The 18781-nt window shown below is 46.7% G+C and overlaps 1 protein-coding gene across 2 annotated transcripts in view; it reads left to right on the top strand.

Annotated features, from left to right (window-relative positions):
• The window catches only part of SHQ1 (SHQ1, H/ACA ribonucleoprotein assembly factor), a 54759-nt gene extending 51595 nt beyond the window's left edge, over nucleotides 1-3164 (top strand). For both annotated transcript variants that reach the window (XM_054216184.1, XM_054216183.1), the window contains one exon: nucleotides 887-3164. In XM_054216184.1, coding sequence (XP_054072159.1) covers nucleotides 887-1535 — 649 coding nt within the window. In that variant the 3' untranslated portion in view covers nucleotides 1536-3164. The remainder of the gene's footprint in view (nucleotides 1-886) is intronic.
• The last annotated feature ends 15617 nt before the right edge of the window (nucleotides 3165-18781 follow it).

The following is an 18781-nucleotide window of genomic DNA, read 5'->3' as shown; positions in this document are numbered from 1 at the left end:
TTATAAATCTATGATGCACTTTTCTGGTAAAGCGTGTGCTGACTTCAAAACTCTTGAAGAAATGGATATGGCCGTACCAAAGACTTGAAGCTGACATAGTGCGTCTGCTTTATTTGAGGCGTTTTAAATGTTGCGCTGTCTTCGTAAAATGTGTAAGAAGCTGCATTGAATTTCCCTTCCCCCACTTTTAAATACAATTCCTTTAGGAGCAAAAAAAAAAAATAATTGAAGAGTCTATAGTAATGACACATCTAATGTTAACTGAAGTGTTTAAAAGGTGCTGATATTTTTGATGAGTTATATTTCAGTGGAGTTACAAGCGAAAGGCAAAACACATCTACAAACAGAGTATTGAACACCCCCTGCTCTCAGGGGTGCACAAAGCTAGCTGTGAAAGAAGGAGAGTGTATCACTGGGATGGACTTGATCATCTGTGCTCTATTGGTTCATCTGCATTTAACAGATATATCGGGAAGGGTAGTAAACCAAAATGTTTTTGCTGCATATGAACTTAATCCAGCAAGCCACATACTGCAGAGCTTGCCACTAGAGTCAGCAATCCTGAAAAAGTTTGTTCTGAAATCCTTTTCCCCTTAGCAGGCACTGCTGAAACATCAAAGCAGCAGTAACTTTTCTGCAAGTGTCACTGAAGACTTTCAGTGGGATATTGTCTAGCCTTGTCGGAAAATGACCCAAAATAATAATAATGATGAATACTTTTGATTATTTTTTTTTCCTGCAGCATCTACTTTTACAATCATTATTGAAGAAGACAGTTGTTTGCAAACCAGGCGAATAGTACAAATGTTTAAGGTTTGGGTTCTCGTTATCAAATGGGAAAGTTCTGTTTGTAAAGTTAAATAACATATCTTGTTCTGTGTTAAAGGTCAAAAAAGTTGGCTGCACTCTCTGAATCCTTGCAGAAAACCACACTCACTAAGTCCCACATAGGATTTGAACTGGAAGAGCTGGAAGCAGCAGCAGTGCTGGTAGAAGAGGAAGAGCGCATGTTAAAAGCTGCTGGCACAGTTTCCAAGCAACAGCTGCCGTCCTCTGAGTCGGAGACAAGTGAGTCTGAAGAATCAAGCAGTACTTCATCATCTGAGACAGAAGGCTCTGATTCAGATGAGCGGGAGTCCTCAACCAGTGAAGATGGGAAAATAAATTCTTTACAAGGCACACTTCAAGAGGAGAGGACAGCTCCACTTATTGACTGTAATGGATTAAGGCAGGGCACAAACACTTCGACGTTTGAGGTTAGTGATGAAAAACCAAAGGTTTCTTTGCAATCTACATCTGTTCCTGGAAAATTGATAGAAGAATTAGAAAAGCAAATGCACACTGCAATTAGACTTTCAGAACAGCCTGAAGGATTGGCTGCTGCAAGCTGCATTTTGCAGGAACAAGAAGAAAACCGTGTATCTAAACCCGATGGATTTTCAAAAGATACTACTGGGAAGGGAGATTTCTTGGAGGTGTCTTCAAAGGCAAACCCATTGCTTTTATTTTGCAGCACAAATGAAGATGAAGACTAAAGGACTGTGTTAGAACATGGCATGACCCACTAGCAACGCAGCTCACTGCTATAATGAGCTGTTCCCAAGGCTATCCTGAGCTGCAGGAAGAAGTTGATATTTTTCTTCTTTGTTGTGTTGACAGTTTGGAGGACAAGACTGCTTTGAAAAGAATTGATAGGACTGTATGATAGATACCATCATAGTTAGATTTTTATTTTTCTTCTCTGATTCAGCAGTGTCTCGGATTTGATCTGTACATGTGGGAATATATAATTTCAGTAAACTTCTAGAAACATTTTTCGTTAAGCTTACTCGGTAGTAGAATGATGTGCTAATCCAATACAACTGAAATGAGTTGTAGCATCATTCTAGTTATCTCTAGCTGTCAGGATTTACTTGAAAAATAGCATCATTATGTTTGTATAAACTTGTTTATGAGAATTTGCTGCATTTTTTTTAAATTTTAAAATGCTTTATAGCTAACCATTTCAAAAATAATGGTTATAATTTTAAAAGTCTAAATAGTGCTGACAAATTATTTTAAAATACAGAAATATTTTCTATTTTTTGTACAAAATAAAGGAAATTTCTTTATCATCAGTTCAAGATAGAAGGGTTATAGCTTATATTTCTGCAAGATAGAAGGTTTATAGCTTTCTGCAGTTCTTACGTAAGTTATTTCAACAGCTTTGCCACGTATTTATTCTGTTGTGCTGTTTTTGAAATGTTTTCACATGTGGACACTGCTGTTGCTCTTTAAAAGACAGAAATCCTAATTAGTTCTTATTTTGTTATGCTCTTAATATGACCACAGTAATATTAACCAAAATGAAGAAACAACATGGTACGGTGGTCTTGAGTATAGGACTGAAAGCAAACCTGCGCTGTCTGGACCTGGCTTTGTTATTAGTCGTCACATTGCTTTGGCCAACTCATTTGCTCCTTTTTGTTTTATAACACTAAAATAATCCAAGCAGTCAATATATTTTGTGCTAATTTCTATTAATTGTAGGTAGGTTCTTGAAATCAGGTGGCTACTGCAAATTAAATGCTGCTATTCAGTCTCTGCAAAAGGAATTGGGGACATGGACCACCAGGTTTGGTTCAGCAGGCTGGCAAAACAGGAGTGCTTGATTCATGCCTCTGGAGGAGCAAGCCATGATTACTTTTCCACCTTTCTACTATTAAAAAGTGTACAAAAATCCTAAGCTTAAAGACTTATTCTTCACCAATGCTACACCCTGCTGGAAATCAGCAGGCTAGCTCTGTTCCTGTGCTGACTCCTCTTCAGTAAGAGCTGCAACCCTGATCTGCCAATATCTTTTATGTTCTTAAATACCTACCGGTCGCTTAATCAGTCTCTGTGTTCGGTTCCCCAGGGGAGGAACCTTTCCCATCTTGCATGTCAGTGAGCACTTACTCTTCTAAATGCTGGCAATAAAATCTACACTGTAGCTGCAATTATGCAGCATATGTCTGAGAGAGGGGAAAAAATGCACTTTAAAAAAAAAAAAGTAACCCTCCTCCCACTCTCTCCAAATTACAGGTATGAACTCTGAAACTTCCTTCAGCTGAACATGGGCTGGAGAAAGCTAAATTAGTGTGAGTTAGAAAATACACATTGTGAAAATTTGATAGGTATTTGTAATGTCCTATGTCTTCAGCTGTCTGTCCTTCCCCCCCCCCCCCCCCTTCTCCCATTTTGGGGCAGCCTGTTGAGGACAATGTTCCTCTTTTTCCAAGAGACCTGCTTACTTTCAGGGTCTGGCTGCCTCTTCTGGAGTGAGGATAAAATCTTTGGTTAATCTTTTTGTTCTTTCTTCCACATACCTAAAAGCATAATTTATTTATGCCTTTTGTGAGCCTTTTCCATCATATCTGTTGAATCCAGTTTGTGTGGAAATATCTATAGTATCCATAGAAAGTGATGCCATGGTAAATGCCAGATGAGAACATGGCATGCACACAGGTGTTAACTCCCAGATAACTTAGGTGTCATTGATGTCCTCACCTTAGAGGCCCTGCATAGTTGAGCTCTGTTTCTGTCTTTGAAAACATACTGGTGCCGGTTCACTTCGTGCAGGTCTGCGCCATGCTGTCTGTCCTTCTGCTTCTGCCCTGCTCTTCCTCTGCACATCTGCACCTGGGGAGCGCGGTGCGCTGTGCTGTACCCTGAGGCCTGTTCCCAGGTTTCTTCCCCTTCTTGTCCAGTGTTGATGTTCACCATTGCCTTTTTGCAAAACTCTGTTGAGTGGTTGTGGAGCTGATAATGAATGTTGATATATATAGTGATTGATAGCAATTTTATGTGACCTTTGTAGTGGTGGGAAGTTTTTTGAAGTTTTTCCATATTGGGTGATAAGAATTTCACATGTGAGTGCATTATCCATCACACCCACAGTGCTCAGGATGAGCAACGTCTGTACGAAAGAGAAGCCTTGCTTCTCTAAAAATAACATGCAAAAACGTTCTTAAAAGAAAAGTGAAGCTCTGTAACCTTGCTTAGCCAAAACTGGGGCTTGCTGAATCCATGAACCACAAACACTTGGGAAACACAAAAAAAAGCTGACCCCTCAATCCCCTAAGTTGCTGTGGGTTCTGAAAGAAGTGAGTGAACTCCAATAAAGAGTCAAATTTATGTAGAGGAGCTATTTGGATTAATCTATAGGAATTATGCAGGTTTTCCAGGCTGGAAATGGATTGATACAGAAGGAACTCCACACATGTGTGCTGTGCTCTGCTGGTTTTAAAATTCTCCATGTTTCTAGTGTTCCTCCCCACCCCATCCACCCAAGCTTATTTGTAGCAGAGCCAATACTTTGTTTTAAGGCATTTGTTGCACATCATAATCAGTCCAAAGGGAACAGAATTGCAGTGTCTGGACAAAATTCCTACTGAATATGAGCTGAGCTTGAGAGGGGAAGAGCTGTGGGATTTTACTGGAGGAGGGAAAGTGGGTTATCTAAGGTGTACAGAGTGCTCTGGGGGAGAGATTAAATGGAGTTGGAAATACAATTTGTATAATGTCGTGTTATTAATCGGTTAACTTTATATTAGAGATTTAGGCTAAGTAGAGCATTTTGCCCCAGCATTGTGTTGTGGCAGTGGTGCAGAGCTCCCCTGAAGCCAGCTAAGGTGGCCGTGAGAAGATGGCTCCAGTTAACGTCCTGATGCTCCTCCACTGGAGCAGACTGTTGTGGGGACAACACCGACCTCCGTTCTTACCCAGACCCAAGCGAAGGCAAGGTCTGGTTCTCAGCCCTGCATCTTCACAGAGATGTTTGTGAGCTGTCCTTGCAGAAAGCGGCTCTCCCTGGGTAAGTGCCCAGCAGCAGCCTGGATCCATGCCTGTGGCCCCAGGGGACTCTGTTCTCCCTCCTCGCTGCTGCCTGCAGTGCTGTTCCTGCCAAGGAGAGCAGGAGAGGGATCTGCGGGCCCTCCCTGGTCGTGCGCTCGGTGGCATATGTGCCAGCCCTGCTGTCTTGAGCTGCCCGAGGGTGACAGAGCCCTGGTGAGTGAGAATGAAGGCAAATCTGGTGCTCTCAAGGCTGGGCTCCGCTGCTTGGCAGGACTGTAGGGGGCAACATGGGGTGTTTGTGTGGGGGGAGGGAGTTCTTTGCATCCAGGAGCTGGCTCTGGAAGAATGGAGATGTTCTTAGATTAGGCAGGGAGACACTTGTTCGTGTAGTGCCTTAAGAATAAGGTGTTAAAAGCAACAAGTGAAATATTGGAAACAATCAGAAGTAGCTCAACAAAACTTTTGTTTCCCCCCCCTTTTTTTGATGGGGACAGTGTGACCCACAGGATGTTACCACCTTTTCACTTCTTTCCCCAAAGCAAAAATTAGTGCTGAATTGGCTAAATACTATTTTCTCCCATGGCTTTTCTTAATTCCAGCCAGCTTTCTGAAAATTTCATAAAGGCTTTGCTCTATATCAAAAGAAGAAAGCATCGATTAGACTTGGTTTACTACGGTAAGTGATAAATATGGCAAAGAAATTGATTCACGGCACTGGAGCGAAGGGGCCAGGCAACCCTCTGCCATTGACACAGCTGAATATTGTCAAAGCCTGGGCCGACTGTCTCAAGGCTGGAGAAAACAAACAGGGAAACACATGTCAAACAGATAAATAGCTCTGCTGTTTAGAGCTCTCCGTGGAGGCCATTTGTCTCCGAGATAAGGAAGAATGCACTCCAAAGCTGGGAGAAGATAAACTGGGAGAACAAAATGAATGTGGAATTGCTGTGGTGCTACTTGGGCGTTTACCTGGGGAGCAAATGCGGTGCCCCGACCCCAGGGGGCTCTGCAGGGAGCAGGGTGCAGCACCCAGGGAAATGTCTCTCAACTTGCAGACTTAAGTATTTCAGCAGCAGATGATATTTACACCTTTACAGCATACAGACAAATGGCACTGGTGTCAGTTGTCTTACCAAGTCCCTAGTTTTAAAGTGTTTTCTGAGCCTGTCATGGATCTGTTTCTCTCCTTTTTAGTGGTAAGTGGGCTGCAGCCTGTGGTTATGCGGGCATGCGTGAGGCATGATTTTGCACTGACACAATAAACTTGGGTTGGTAGTATTGTGGTACCCGTAAATCATACTATTTTTATATTCTTAGGTTTTGGAGAAGTGACAGTACCGTTTCCACAAATGCTGCATTTGAAGACCTGACTTAGCTCATATGTGAAATGCCTTTGGTCACGTTGGTTTGCATTTCTTTAAACGTTTTCTTATATTCAAAAGCTGCAATACAGTTGAGCACAGTTGGTGGCACTTTGGAGGATGCTCGAGGGCAAGAACAAAAGCTGTGTCCCTTAGGTGAGGACTAAGATGTTGACAGAGCTCCATGAAGAAGGAGAGCTCTGACCCAGCCGCCGGTCACTTCTGTGGGAGAAGCTTCCTTTAGTCGGGTAGCACTGGTTGGTGATGAGCACGGAAAAGGATCAGAGAGTTTCAGGTTTATAACCTGGCAAGGTCGTAACCTCGCTAACCAGTAACCCCAGGAGCTCAGTGGCCAGTCACTCTCTTGATGTGCAGAGTGACTTTGCAAATCTTTTTCCCTGGTTTCACAGAGGTACTGGGCCTGACTCAGGAAAGGGAACACAGAAATACAGTGAAAAGGAATACAGCTCAACTCTGATAGTGGAGACTTCTTTCTCTGCTACTGACTTGTGCTGAGCAAGGGCAAGAGACTAAAATCTACAATTTCTGATGTATTCTTAAATATCTTTCTGTATATCAGTATCCAAGTGTCTGTCTCAAGGCCATCGGTGCCTTGGGAGCTGTGGTTCTCACTCGAAGCAGCTGGAGTCACTGCTTCTCTAAACCCCTGAAAATTGGACAAACCTGGCCAAAATTAAATGCCAGAAACCTCTTAAAAAAAATAACAAAAGGATGCATCTGAAGGCTTGGCTCTCTGTTCCACTGTGTATCGATAACTCTGTAAAACGGACCTCTGCCCGGGGGAATCTGTGAGGCCTCATCACCACTTTGGTGGTTGTCTTCTGGAAAGGTCCTGTTCTTGGGTCATCCCTGGGCATAGCCTTGCTTCGAGTCAATAAATGAGGATAAAACCCACTGTGGGTGGGTGAGACTGTTTCTAACACTGGAAACAGATCCCTGGGGTTTCCTCTTGGCCGGCAGATCACCTTTGAAGAGCCCAGAAATTTAATAGCCTCTCTCATTCTCATTGGTGATTTGGCTTGCTCCACTCTTCTCCAAGCACAACGCTGCTTTTGTGTGCTTGGAGGTCCCATCTCTGACCATCACTCCCCTTGTCGCCTTGTCTGTTTGTGGGACACTTGCCCACAGCACGCCAGCTCTTTACACTGATATATTTTCACTTGTCACACCTCTGTTCTGCCACTGGGATGTGGTGAGACCTCACCATCTCCTGCCTTTTGTGAGGTGGGAGCTGCGTGGGGTGAAGGAGGAGACGCGAGAAGCTGCTGGGCAGGGAGCATGGAGCCAGCCTTGACCTTAGACAAAGCTGTGCCGGGGGAGAAAGTTCAGCGGGTGGTTTTGTCAGGAGACAGCAGCTGTGTGTGCCTGGCCTCTGGCATGCAAGCTGTGGCTTCCCACAAAGGGCAGGGAGCGCTGCTGCTTCCAATGAGGGTTTTGCCACCTTCAATTGTGCTTTTCGGTCTGGAGTCAGTGGCAGGGTGAATGGCAGTAAACATTATTCTCTCTAATTGTGGATGTGTGAGAGATTTGTGAGTGTAACTCATAAATGGTAATGAGATGTTTAAGGCATAAATCAACTGCGTATCAAGATGAGAACAAACTCCCCTCAGCTGTACTCCAAATAGCCCAGGTAGTGACCCGCCTGTGGCACCCTCCCTGCCAGGGCTGTAATTACTTTTCATCTCCTGTCCGCAATTTTTGGCAATTATGCAGAAATATCCCATTTCCTGCGGTAAATAAATTGGGATTCGTGTTTTGCCTTGATGTAACTCCTCCTCCTCTAATATGCTGCATTGTCCATTGATTTGCCTAATTATGTGTATTACAACTGCATAAGGCGCTGGGTAGCAGCAGGGGTCCGCTCTGTGGAGGGGAGGAGGGCGATTGCTCCATCTGTTCCTCCGAGCTGCTGGGAGAAGCATCAGGGAGTGAAGTGGGAAATGGAGGGAAGGAATTACCATTTAGTGCAGGTGCCTCTGGAAGGGGGAATCCCACTGCCAGGTGCTGGCAGGCAGCTCTCCTGAGCTCCTTGCGTGCTTAATTACCCTATAGCGAGACTTCCCATCTCAAATTAGAGCAGGCAATTGCAACTGAAGTCTTGAAACAAAATGGGGAGTGTAGCGGTGCTTAATCTATTTCACTATAGAGACCTGCATTTCTCATTCAGCAGGATTCATGTCCCATTCGGCCGAATTTAAAAAGCAGTTACCTGGAATTAGATGATTAATTCTAAATCTGAATGTAGAAGTGTAAAAGGAGACAAGGTCAAAGCATCTGAGCCTGCGAATCTGTGTTTCAGTGATGACACTGTAAAAAGCAAGTGCAACACTTTGTGCTGTGGATTTAGGAAGAAGTTTGTCAGGACTCTCGGAGCCAGAGCAGGGGGTACCAGGCAGAGCACGGGCATGAGCTGCCATTGCTTTTCAGTATTTGCTGTCCTGGACATAGAACTTAATGTCTCCAGAGCTGCTTCTCCCTTTCATGCTCTCAGGATCGCTGATGGATCAATAGTGGCAATAGGATAATGTGTTGCTTGTCTCCTGTTGCTTTCTGCTCGGCTGCTAACAACTGGGAGCAGGTAACTCATCAGATCAGCCTGTCTGTTAGTCCGGCTGGAAAATACCCGAGGAATAAAAAATGGCCAGAACACTTTGTGTGCCATCGTAATGAGTAACGCACAGGGACTGTAATGTCCTGGGAATAACGCACTTGGAAGGGGGAAGCTGTCAAAGTTGAAGTCATGGTGTGTATCCTTTGGTGTTTTAAATTTCCTTAGTGCTTTTTTGTGTGCTTCTGCACCTTGGAACAGCGCTGCAAGGAGTGACACACTGTGTGCCTCTGTGCAGGTTTGATTGTGCCTATGTGGTATACCCTAACTGCTGTACCCGGCAGATTACTCAGGAGTTGTTAGTCCTGCCATTAATTTAGGAATTAAATTGTCCGAAACGATCACATAGCCAAGAGTGCAATAGAAAGTTGAGATTTTTGGTCCATCCTTCCAGTCACCTTCCCACACTGCTTTATACCTGTCCTGAGTGACTGATGCGTTTGTGCCTGGTCCCTAGGGCTGGGGGTAAAGGTGTGAGCCGAAGTTGCCTCTCCATGAGATCTGGTCTAAGTTATAACACTTAAAGTGCTTTTCTTCTTAACTCTGCGGTATGTTCACCCTGCTCAGGCTCACAAATCAATGGCGTGCCGGCTGCTGCGGGACAGAGCCGAGGCGGAGGCGCAGCAGCAGAGCTGTGTCGTGCCTGGGGTCTCGCCTGCGCAGGAGGGATCACTGCTTCATCCGCAGTGACACGCCAGGCTGCATCAACGTCGGGGCTGTGAGGATCATCTACATGAGCTATGAAACGAAGCTGAGGTGCTTGGCAGCGCTCCAGTCCTTCATCCCGGCTCTGAAGCATTAGGCAAGGATTTGGCGTGGGGCGCCAGCGGAAAGTTCCCTTTTGTCTCCAGATGTCCGGCAGCAAACTTCATCGGTCACAGCAGTGGAGGATACGTAGGGTCTCTGAGAGTAAGTGGAATAGTACTGTCTAAAAACTGGGAAAAATCTCTTTTCAAAGAAGATACTGAGGCTAACGTGATTATGCTCTCAAATCCTGAGGGATTTGAGTTATGAACAATCACATGATATGTCTTTCCTGAACCTGTTCCATATTGCTGAAACAATACGCTCGTGGAACCTTAATACCATGCTCTTCATGACCCTAACGAAAAGTCCTAAATCACACTTTTCGTACTCACTGCAAAGCTGCCTGGCTGCCATTGAATATCTACGTCGTACATGCGGTAAAGGAGGCGTGTGGGTGCGCATGCACACGTGTGTGTGTGTGTTAATTTGCTTTTCAAAGTGGCTGAAAACAAAAGTCTGAGGAGCTCCCCCTGTGCCGTGATTTCCCTGGGTGCTGCTCAGTTCACAGCCCAGCTTCTCACCGCTCCTCGCGCTAATGGTATCCTCTCACCAGAGAAAACACCGCACTTCAGCTCTCAAGTGGTTGGCAGAAGCTGTAATTGAGGTGTGAAGTGACTTTCCACACAAGAACCTGCCTTCCAGTGCTGGGCTCCTCGCTCCTCTCACCGCGCAGCGCTCTTAACCGAGGCGCTTTGGCAATTAGCTGTTTATAAATGGGCTAGGAAGCCTATTTCCACTCCTGCTATTCTATTTGGTTTGCTAATCCCCCAATTTGCACCTTAAATCCCTTAAAATAAAACAGGCGTGGAAATGTTGTCGCACTGATTGCAGTAATAAATGCAAAAGAACAAAATATTTATAATATAAATAAATACTTTTGGCCCCAACTTTATCAAAACCAAACTGGCAATTATTTTTTTTTCAATACTGATAGTTACTGGAACGGGAATTCTGAGGCTTAGAAATATGGTTTAAGATCATTTTTGCTTGCTTAACGAATCATTAGCTTTATTAATTTAGTATGGATTCATATGGGAAAAGGGGAAACTACAGAAAATAACGATGTATTAGGTTGGTAGGAGGTATAATTCAAATTAATCTGAGGAAGCGGGTGAAGTCCCAGACCCATCCTTTAAAAGAATCGGTTGGAATTTAGCAAGTCATGGGAAGATACTTTCGCTGATAATGTGATACAGACCCTGACGCATGCGTTCGAGGCGCGAGCGTGTTGCCTGCTGCTCGGCTCGGGGACCCCTGGCTGCCTTCCCCGGGGACTCTGACCTACCCAGGCCCCGCGGAAAGGTCTAGAGTTGCAGGATCGGGTTTTCCTGGCTGCTAACGTTATTTTAATACAGCTACAAGTTTCCCCTGAAATGGGCCAGATATTTCCACTGGGTCTGACCCCAGGCACAAAAGAAGAAAGAAGGGGTTGAGGAGGAGGATGCAGAATGGGGAAGTTTTGGTCTCTTAAAATAGGAATAGTAACTCTTCCTTGCCATGCAGCAGCACTCCCCAGTTAAAAACATGAAAGAGGTGAAATCTGTGTTCATATTCTATTTTAATCTTAAACTTGCATTTTACTTACGTATTACTTAAATTACAGGTTAATCGATGGTAGAGAGTAACTGGACGATCTTGTGTAAAAAATGTCAGAGAAAAACAGTGACAGCTACAAGCTGTAGCTGTCAAAGCCCCACTGCGATGTAAATATTAGATGGATGTTTTATAGATCAGGGAAAATGGGTTGGATGACTGACAGTGATGAGGAAAACCCAAGTACCTGTGGACGTTCAGCGCTGGGAATGTGGTTTGAGCACTAAACTGACCGTCGCACTACAGGAGCGATTACAAGCTGTGTGGTGAGCAGGTGTGAGCTTGGGGGGGGATTTGAAGCTGGCACAATGCACGTGTGAGGTAAGGCAGGGGGGGACACACAGAACTCCCCTGGAGAGCAGGAGCCACGCACGCTGGAGTCCCGGGTGGATTTGGTCGGTGAGCCGGCTGTGACGGTGGAACTCTGCTCCAGAGAGATGGATGCTGCCCAGCTGCCTGCCCCCAGCCCTGCCTGCTGCCTCCCTGCCTGCTGCCTGCCCCCAGCCCTGCCTGCTGCCAGCCTGACTGCCCATCTGCAGACATCGCTGCCCCTTGGGAGAACACCCCAGCTTGCGGCACAGCAGCAGGTTTGCTGCCTGGGATGGAGCACAGGGGCTGTGTTTAATCCATCCTAAAGATGCAATAAAAAGGTGCTAAAGCAAAGCTGGTGTGTCTGCGGAGGCTGGCTGTATGTTTGGCCACAGGAGATGCTGTGGTCCCACAGGCTGCGCTCATGTTTTCTGCAGTGTTCCCTGAGCTCCAGGTGTTCCAGGCTTTGATGAGACATTCTGGCACTGGAGGAGAGCCACCCGCGAGGACAAGGGCATCGTGCTCAGGTGGGGGACAGGAGAATCTGTTGCTTTTCAAACTCTGTTGTGGCTGCTGATGTTTTGTCCCCCGCCAAGCTCAACCTTGTGTCTTTGAACCAAGCTGGCATGGCAGATTGAATAGAGCAAGGGGCTGGGAGCTCTGCCAGAGGTGAGACCACGGCTTTCCTGGCCTCTTCCCTCCCTGTTAACTTTGCCTCTTGCTTTGGGGAACGTAGACAGGAAAAAAATGGACACATTCGGCTTAAACTTCAAAATAAGCTGCTGAATTGCAAATTCCACTGGCTCCATGAGATGCCAGGGTGCCCGGCCGTGGCCTCTGCCCGCCGCGGGTGGGGTGGGAACCTGAAACCTGGAGATTTCACAGGCAACAGAATGTTGAGGCCTGAAGAGCTATGCAAAACGAACTGAAGAACTCGATGAAAAACTTTTCCAAGTCGCCAGCCTGTATTTTCACTCCACCCTAGTCCAAAACCAGCCCCTGGCAGTTATTTGCTGGCAGAGATTAGTACATGGGCGTCTTTAATCTCAAATGCTAAATCGGAGAAGCAGTTTCAGTTTGTGCAAACTCGCCCGCGTTCGCTGCGAGTTCTGATTCTCTTTTTCCGTTACTTTTTCCCTATTGCTACAACAATTAATTAAGAATGGTTCTGCTGAACCCTGTTGATTCATTTGGCACTTGGAAGCTTAATGAGGTGTAAACCTGCAGACTGTGGCAACGGTATAGCTGACACGGTAATTTATATCAATTGGCGTGATTAGTCCAGGTCCTCAATCACTGCATTGTTTCTCCCTGCAATCTGTCATAGCCCTAACAGGGGGACCTTAATACTGCACTTCTGTTACATTGGCGGTAATGTTCTCGAGGTGCTGCTAACAAGGAAAGTACAACTCATGCGATGCTTTGAGAATAGCAACATACAAATTGCTTTTGTAACAACATGTACTTTTCACTCTGGAGATGACTGAGATCCAGCCTTCAGAGCTGCTGGCTGTCTCATTTGTGTTTGCAGTTAGAGCAGCTGCAGGTCTGGTGTGCAAATACCTGCTGGAGGTGTAACCGCCTCCCTCGGTTGGTCTGGCCTTTTGGGAGGGTTTTCTTTCGAGACGCAGAGAACACCTGGCCGAAAGTCCCCATTGCTGCAGGCAGTTAGGAGCCGCCTGGGACGGGGCTGTGAACATCACTCTGTAGGTTGCCGGGTGCGCTCTGCCTTGACGATATTATTCATCAGTAACTCTTAGTTCTGCAAATTCAGCCCAGGAACGTAGGAGCCACCCCAGGTTTCTTCTCCCTTATATCACCCATAGTAGCGGGGTCGGGTAGAGCAGTGCAAGGGTTGTGTGATCTCTGTGCAACCACATGCACCTCGGTTGTGTTGTGAGTAATGCCACTGCATCCTATTGACTTCCACGTTCCAACAAAAGTGTGACTATTCAGAGTCTTGGAATCCACTTTGTTGGTGAGGTATGACAAGGAAGAGAAGGAGATTCTCCCTCTTGGCAGCCGAGGCTCAGCAAAGCCAACAATGGCAAAAACATGAATCAAGAGCCACATCTCTGCTGCTCAAAATAATTGGTTTGGGGGGTGAGCAGTCAGGCAGGTGGTCCAGTTACGCAGGCTCTGGTTGAAAGTATGTGGCCTGTTGCTGTGTCGTCTCCAGATGCCTCGTTTGTGCCCTTCGTTGTGCGAGGGGGATGCTTTGTGGGCCACCAGCGAGCCCATGGCCACAGCCTGGCTCGGGACAAGGGCTGGGAGGAGCAGCAGGACCATCAGTGGAAGCTGCCGCCGAAGGCAGAGGAGTCTCAGAGCACAACCAGGAGCTCCTGTGCGGCAGCGGCATGAGGGCTTGGCGGGGGCAGTAAATCAGTCCTGGTAACAGGGAGTGGTTTAAACCAGCCTAATTAGGTTTGTGCAGTTTTGTATGGAGATGGTGCTACTTTTGTTTTAATTTTTTGGGGGGCATGATCAATGGAAAAACAAATCAACCAACCTCCCCAAACTGAAACCAGAAACATGAGAAATTGAGCTACACCAGAATAAACCCGCCTTAGAGTATTCCCTAAAAATAGGGTTCTAAACAGGTTAAATGGATAAATGAATCAATCTAAAAAAGCAGTTAAGGTAAAGATCTTTTTAATGTTTGAAGAACCAGCGTAAGACTTTAAAGTTGATTCTTCGGGTAAAGAAAATCTGTCATAAATTCTGCGTGTTCGATGTTATGCTTTTAAGCAGAGCAATGAAGCATGGGCTGATCCATTTCTGCACCAGGACCTTCTGTACCACTGCAGTTGTGTAAACTAATTTTAACACCCTTTCTATTTTCTGTGCAAAGAGTCCTTAGAGCAAATGAGTGTTTGACCTGTAACTACTGAGAGTAGTATTCACTTTGGGGCCTATCTGAGCCCTGTGTGGAGCAATACAATTTATTTTAATGATATTTAAACTAATGAGCTTGGCTAATAGATATTTTTGAAGCCCTTTATAGGGGTTCAGTCATGGGACAACATGCCACTGGGCACAAATGCTCATTTACTCTGCAAAATGTCAGAGAATGGCCCATCTATTAGTAAAGTGCATTTTGTTTGATTTTTAAGAATATATTTCCATAAATTACCATCCGAGAAATAAAATAAATCAGCCAGCTATTCAGTGAAATCTTAAATGTTAATTGAGAGTCACGGGAGTGACGAGCTGAAGGAGAGAAGGGCGGGGGGGGTCTGAGCTGTCGGGGTGGCTCCACTGGCTCTCAGCCCCATGGTGCCCTTTGCTGAGAGGTTTCCTACAAAAGGCCTTCACCTCAGGTCTGTGTTACTTCTGCTGATGGGGACCCTGGCAAGAAACCACCCTGTGGCTGGGCAAGTGTCCTGCCACGCTGGCCACCGGGCAGGTGGGGGTTTGCTAGGCTGCTCCCCGGAGCAGCTGGGACAGCCTGGAAGTGAAAAGTGAGCCCCAGAGGAGGAGGAGGATTGAGAAACTGGCTAAGGACCAGAAAAGAGGATTGAGAAACCGGCTCAGCACCAGAAAGGTGATGGTCAAACAAGTCACCACGGCTCCACCCTGAGTATCTCGGTGCAGGCACTTGGATTACATCGTGTGTAGGCTCGTACCCATAAGCCTAGCTCTCTTCCCTACAGACCTAGTTGAATTTTGCATGCCATGACTGTTCCTTGCATGCTGCTTTCTACATATTTATTTTGCTCAATGCCAGCTAGCCAAGGTTGCCCTTTGAGGGAAGATGGTTTCTGCCACTGGTGCATCTGTGGCCAGCGTGAGCTGGTCGCGTTTTCAGTATCCCCACAACTTTCCAGGACTGGGGAGCGAAAACTGTAAAAGTCGTTGCATCAGGGAACATGGGAAGGGAACAGACCTTGCAAAGTCCATTTTCCTGCCCTCGGGCAGGTTGATCTGTGTCAAAACCATTCCCAGCAGCTGTTTATTTAACCCATCCTTGAGCTCTGCCAACACTGGAGATCCCAGAGTATCTTACTGCTATTGCCATTACAGTTTTAGTTATAGCCCATGGGAAGGATATATTGTTATACAAGTGCTTCATAACAAGGATGGCGGGTTTCTCTTCCTCTCGTTATTAGCAGAAGTGATGTGAAGCTGCTACAGAACAGCAGTAGCAGAGGGAGGGGGCAAGGGCAGCAATTAAATCCATGTGAATCATGTCCATGGGCAAGCCCTGAGGCTGCTTGGTGCCAGAGCGGGACCTCGGATTTGAACCCCCCGCCATCCCCTTTCCTCTTCCATCCGTCACGTGAAGTTTGGGGTTGGATTTGTGCCGTCCATCCTGCTCCTGGGTCTCAGCTCGGGGAAGGAGCAAGCGGCACAGGTGGGTACCCCGCAGCCGGCCGGGCTGCTCCGCAGGCAGAGCTGTGGCACCTCCCAACGCTGGCAGCCCAGGTCTGCGCCGAGCAGATGAAAGATTAGAGCGATCAATTTGGTGAGAAGGGAGATTTTTCTCCATCTGTCCACCCTCAAGGCTGTATTTCCTCATAAACCATTCCCCGAGACATCAAGAAAATTGAAGCTGTTCAGAAATGGAAAAAGATAGTTAGCCCAGAATGAATGAATATCCGATACACTGGCTGGCTCTCCCGAAACAGAAGGGAAGCAGCCAGCCGAACCGATGGCTTTCCTGCAGCGTGCTGATTTTTTAAAATAGGAAAGTGCCTTTGTAGCCTGTTGTTTTCACCCAGCACCGCTCAGCCCTGAGCCCTGAGCCGCTCAGTGAAGCGTGTTGCAAACTCTCCCCCTGCCCTGCACCAAGATGCCTCTTCCCCAAACCGCGCAAGATGGGGTGGGGGGGGCGAGATCCAGCCCCCAAAACTCAGCTGCTGTTGCGCGCCCTGGCTGCGTTGTTAGCGCTCATTAGGAAAGCCTGGGGCTAACAGACTGGTCCTGGCCGGCCTCGGCGGCTGCGATTTCCTCATTTGGAATATGGGCTCCAGGCCCCAAGGCTTGCTGTTCATTTAGTAATCTAATGTGTAATGTGTTTTGTGGTTTTTTTTTTAAGGGAATAGCAAAAGATGAGGAAGAGAAGATATTTTAAAGGGTATATGTTTGTGAAGCTTTTCTGTCCTATGCTTCAAACCCTCCCAGCTTCATTAATAGCCAGTGCAAATTGTTTGAAGCAGGAAAGTCACCTTGGGATTGGTGCAGGTTTCCAGGTGAGACCTTGGGATACAGCCGCGGCACCTGCCTCCGTTTCCCTCTCAGAGCTGGATTTACGGGAGGGCTGTAATCCTGTGTCCTTATCCAAATGTGCCCCCCTCCCACCCCTGCTTCTTGCAAGGAATATAACTGTCTTCCTCCGCCATCACTTTTCAGGGTTGTTTTTCTTACTGCTAGGATGGAGAACATTTCTCACAACCCTGTGTAGGCTTCGTGCCAGCCCAATACACACCTCTAATATGCTCACGCATTTGCAGACTTTTCATAGTGCGTGTTCTCTCAAACAAATTTTCAAGCCACCTGCCAGTTTGGTTTTTTTCTTTTCCGTTGCATTTTTGAATGACTAAAGACTATTGGGTGCACATCTAACGAGCTGCAAGTGCAGGAGAGGTCCTGATGCAGAAGTGCCATTCCCATTCTGCGGCACGATCTGCAGAGCATCTTCTCTGTGTGTGCAGAGACCTCCAGAAGCTGCAGTTTCTTCTGCTGCTCTGAGCAGGAGGTGCCCAGCCAGCTGGTGCTTGTCGTCTCCTCTGGCTTGCTGATGGCTTCTGTAATGCATGAAATCCCAGTTAATGTGGCAAAATTGCATGTCCTTAATTTCTGCTTCATTGCCTTTTGGGGGAGAGGGGAGGGCAGGCAGTTCATCTTCTATAAGGTGCTGTGCGTGACTTGGTTTAGCAGTTTTTAATTTTGTGCTTCTTATTGTTCTCAAGGTGTTAACTTCTTTTATGGGGAAATGAGTGGGTCAGAACAGGCGTATCGCTTCATGTCTGACTAAGGTACCGGTATTTGCAGGGGGCGGTGGGTTGGGGATGCCAAGGAGGGTGGAATGGGAAACCCAAGCCTGGGCAAGGCTTACCTACTTGGGCCAGTGCAGGAGAAAGTGGTCATTCCCCAGACAGGCCTGAAGGAAGGGGTGAGACTTTGGGCTTGGAAAGAACCTGCAATGAGAATGCTACGGATGGATTTGCAGGCAAGCCTGCTGAAGGAAAAATCTGAGGGTTTTCGGTAGGTGCGTGGGGGTGGCTTTCCTAAAGCCCAGGCATGGCCAGGGAGCATGAGGTGGAGGATGCTGTTGCTCCTTGGAGAGGCTGGGAGCTGCAGGGCAGCCCTCAGCCTCCCTCCTAGCCCCCTTCAGCCTACGGATGCTCCAAAGCCTTGAGGAAACGAAGGCACTACATGATTTTATTTTTGCCTGAAGCCATGTTTCTGCCAGGAAAACTTCTCCCACACATCCTGATCTGCATCTGCGTGGGCAGTCCCCAGCAGCTGGTGCTGCCTCCCAGCAAAGTCTGGTGGCAGCGACTGTGGTGGGGAGGCCACAGCTGCATCCCAAAATAGTTGGGGTCCTCGCGAGATGGAGAGTGCTGACCTCGGTCCAAGGGAATGAAAACCACTTGTCCTACACAAATACCCCAGGCATGAGCCGTAGGCGACGCTGGAGGATTATGGAGCAAGGGAGAGCCTCGTGGGAGCACCTCACTGTTGCCCCAGCCCATTGGTGCTGCAGGTCAGGGCTCAGCTCTTCCCGCAGGCACCATCCTCCTGCTGTCCCCGTCCCCCTGACAGACCCAACCCACGGCTCCCTCTGGGCTTTCGGATGCTTCTACAAGCCAGTAAGTGTACGGAGGAGCAGCGTGCTATTGTAAGCACGAATGCATTCCTACCAGCTGTCAAAAAGTATTATTTAATCTCAAATAGCTCTCAGTAGCTTTTTTTCCTTTTTGTTGCTGTTGTTTCCTCTAGTTTGTTTTAAGAAGGTTGTTGAGTGTGAGAAAGCAGGAAGTGGTGTCAATAACACAGTGGGTTTTTTCTTTTCACAGACACCCTTTGAACTCCCTTTACTCTGCCTCCCCTCCAGTTACATTTACACACCCTATAAATAACCTTCTAGTGCTTTGAAATGCTTTTATTAAAGCTAAAAGGGATTTTTTTTTCCAAATCCAGTGTTATTTTCTACATTATCTGTAGACAACCTTCAGAATAATTATTATAAATGGCTTTAGGTTTTAACCCGTCTCACTGTGTATGCTAAATGAGAAGGAAAGCCGTGCATAAAAGCGGCAGA

This window comes from Rissa tridactyla, chromosome 10 (assembly GCF_028500815.1).
Source record: "Rissa tridactyla isolate bRisTri1 chromosome 10, bRisTri1.patW.cur.20221130, whole genome shotgun sequence".
Lineage (NCBI taxonomy): Eukaryota > Metazoa > Chordata > Aves > Charadriiformes > Laridae > Rissa > Rissa tridactyla.
The sequence above is the reverse complement of the archived record's forward strand: the minus strand, read 5'-3'. Positions and strand labels throughout refer to the sequence as shown.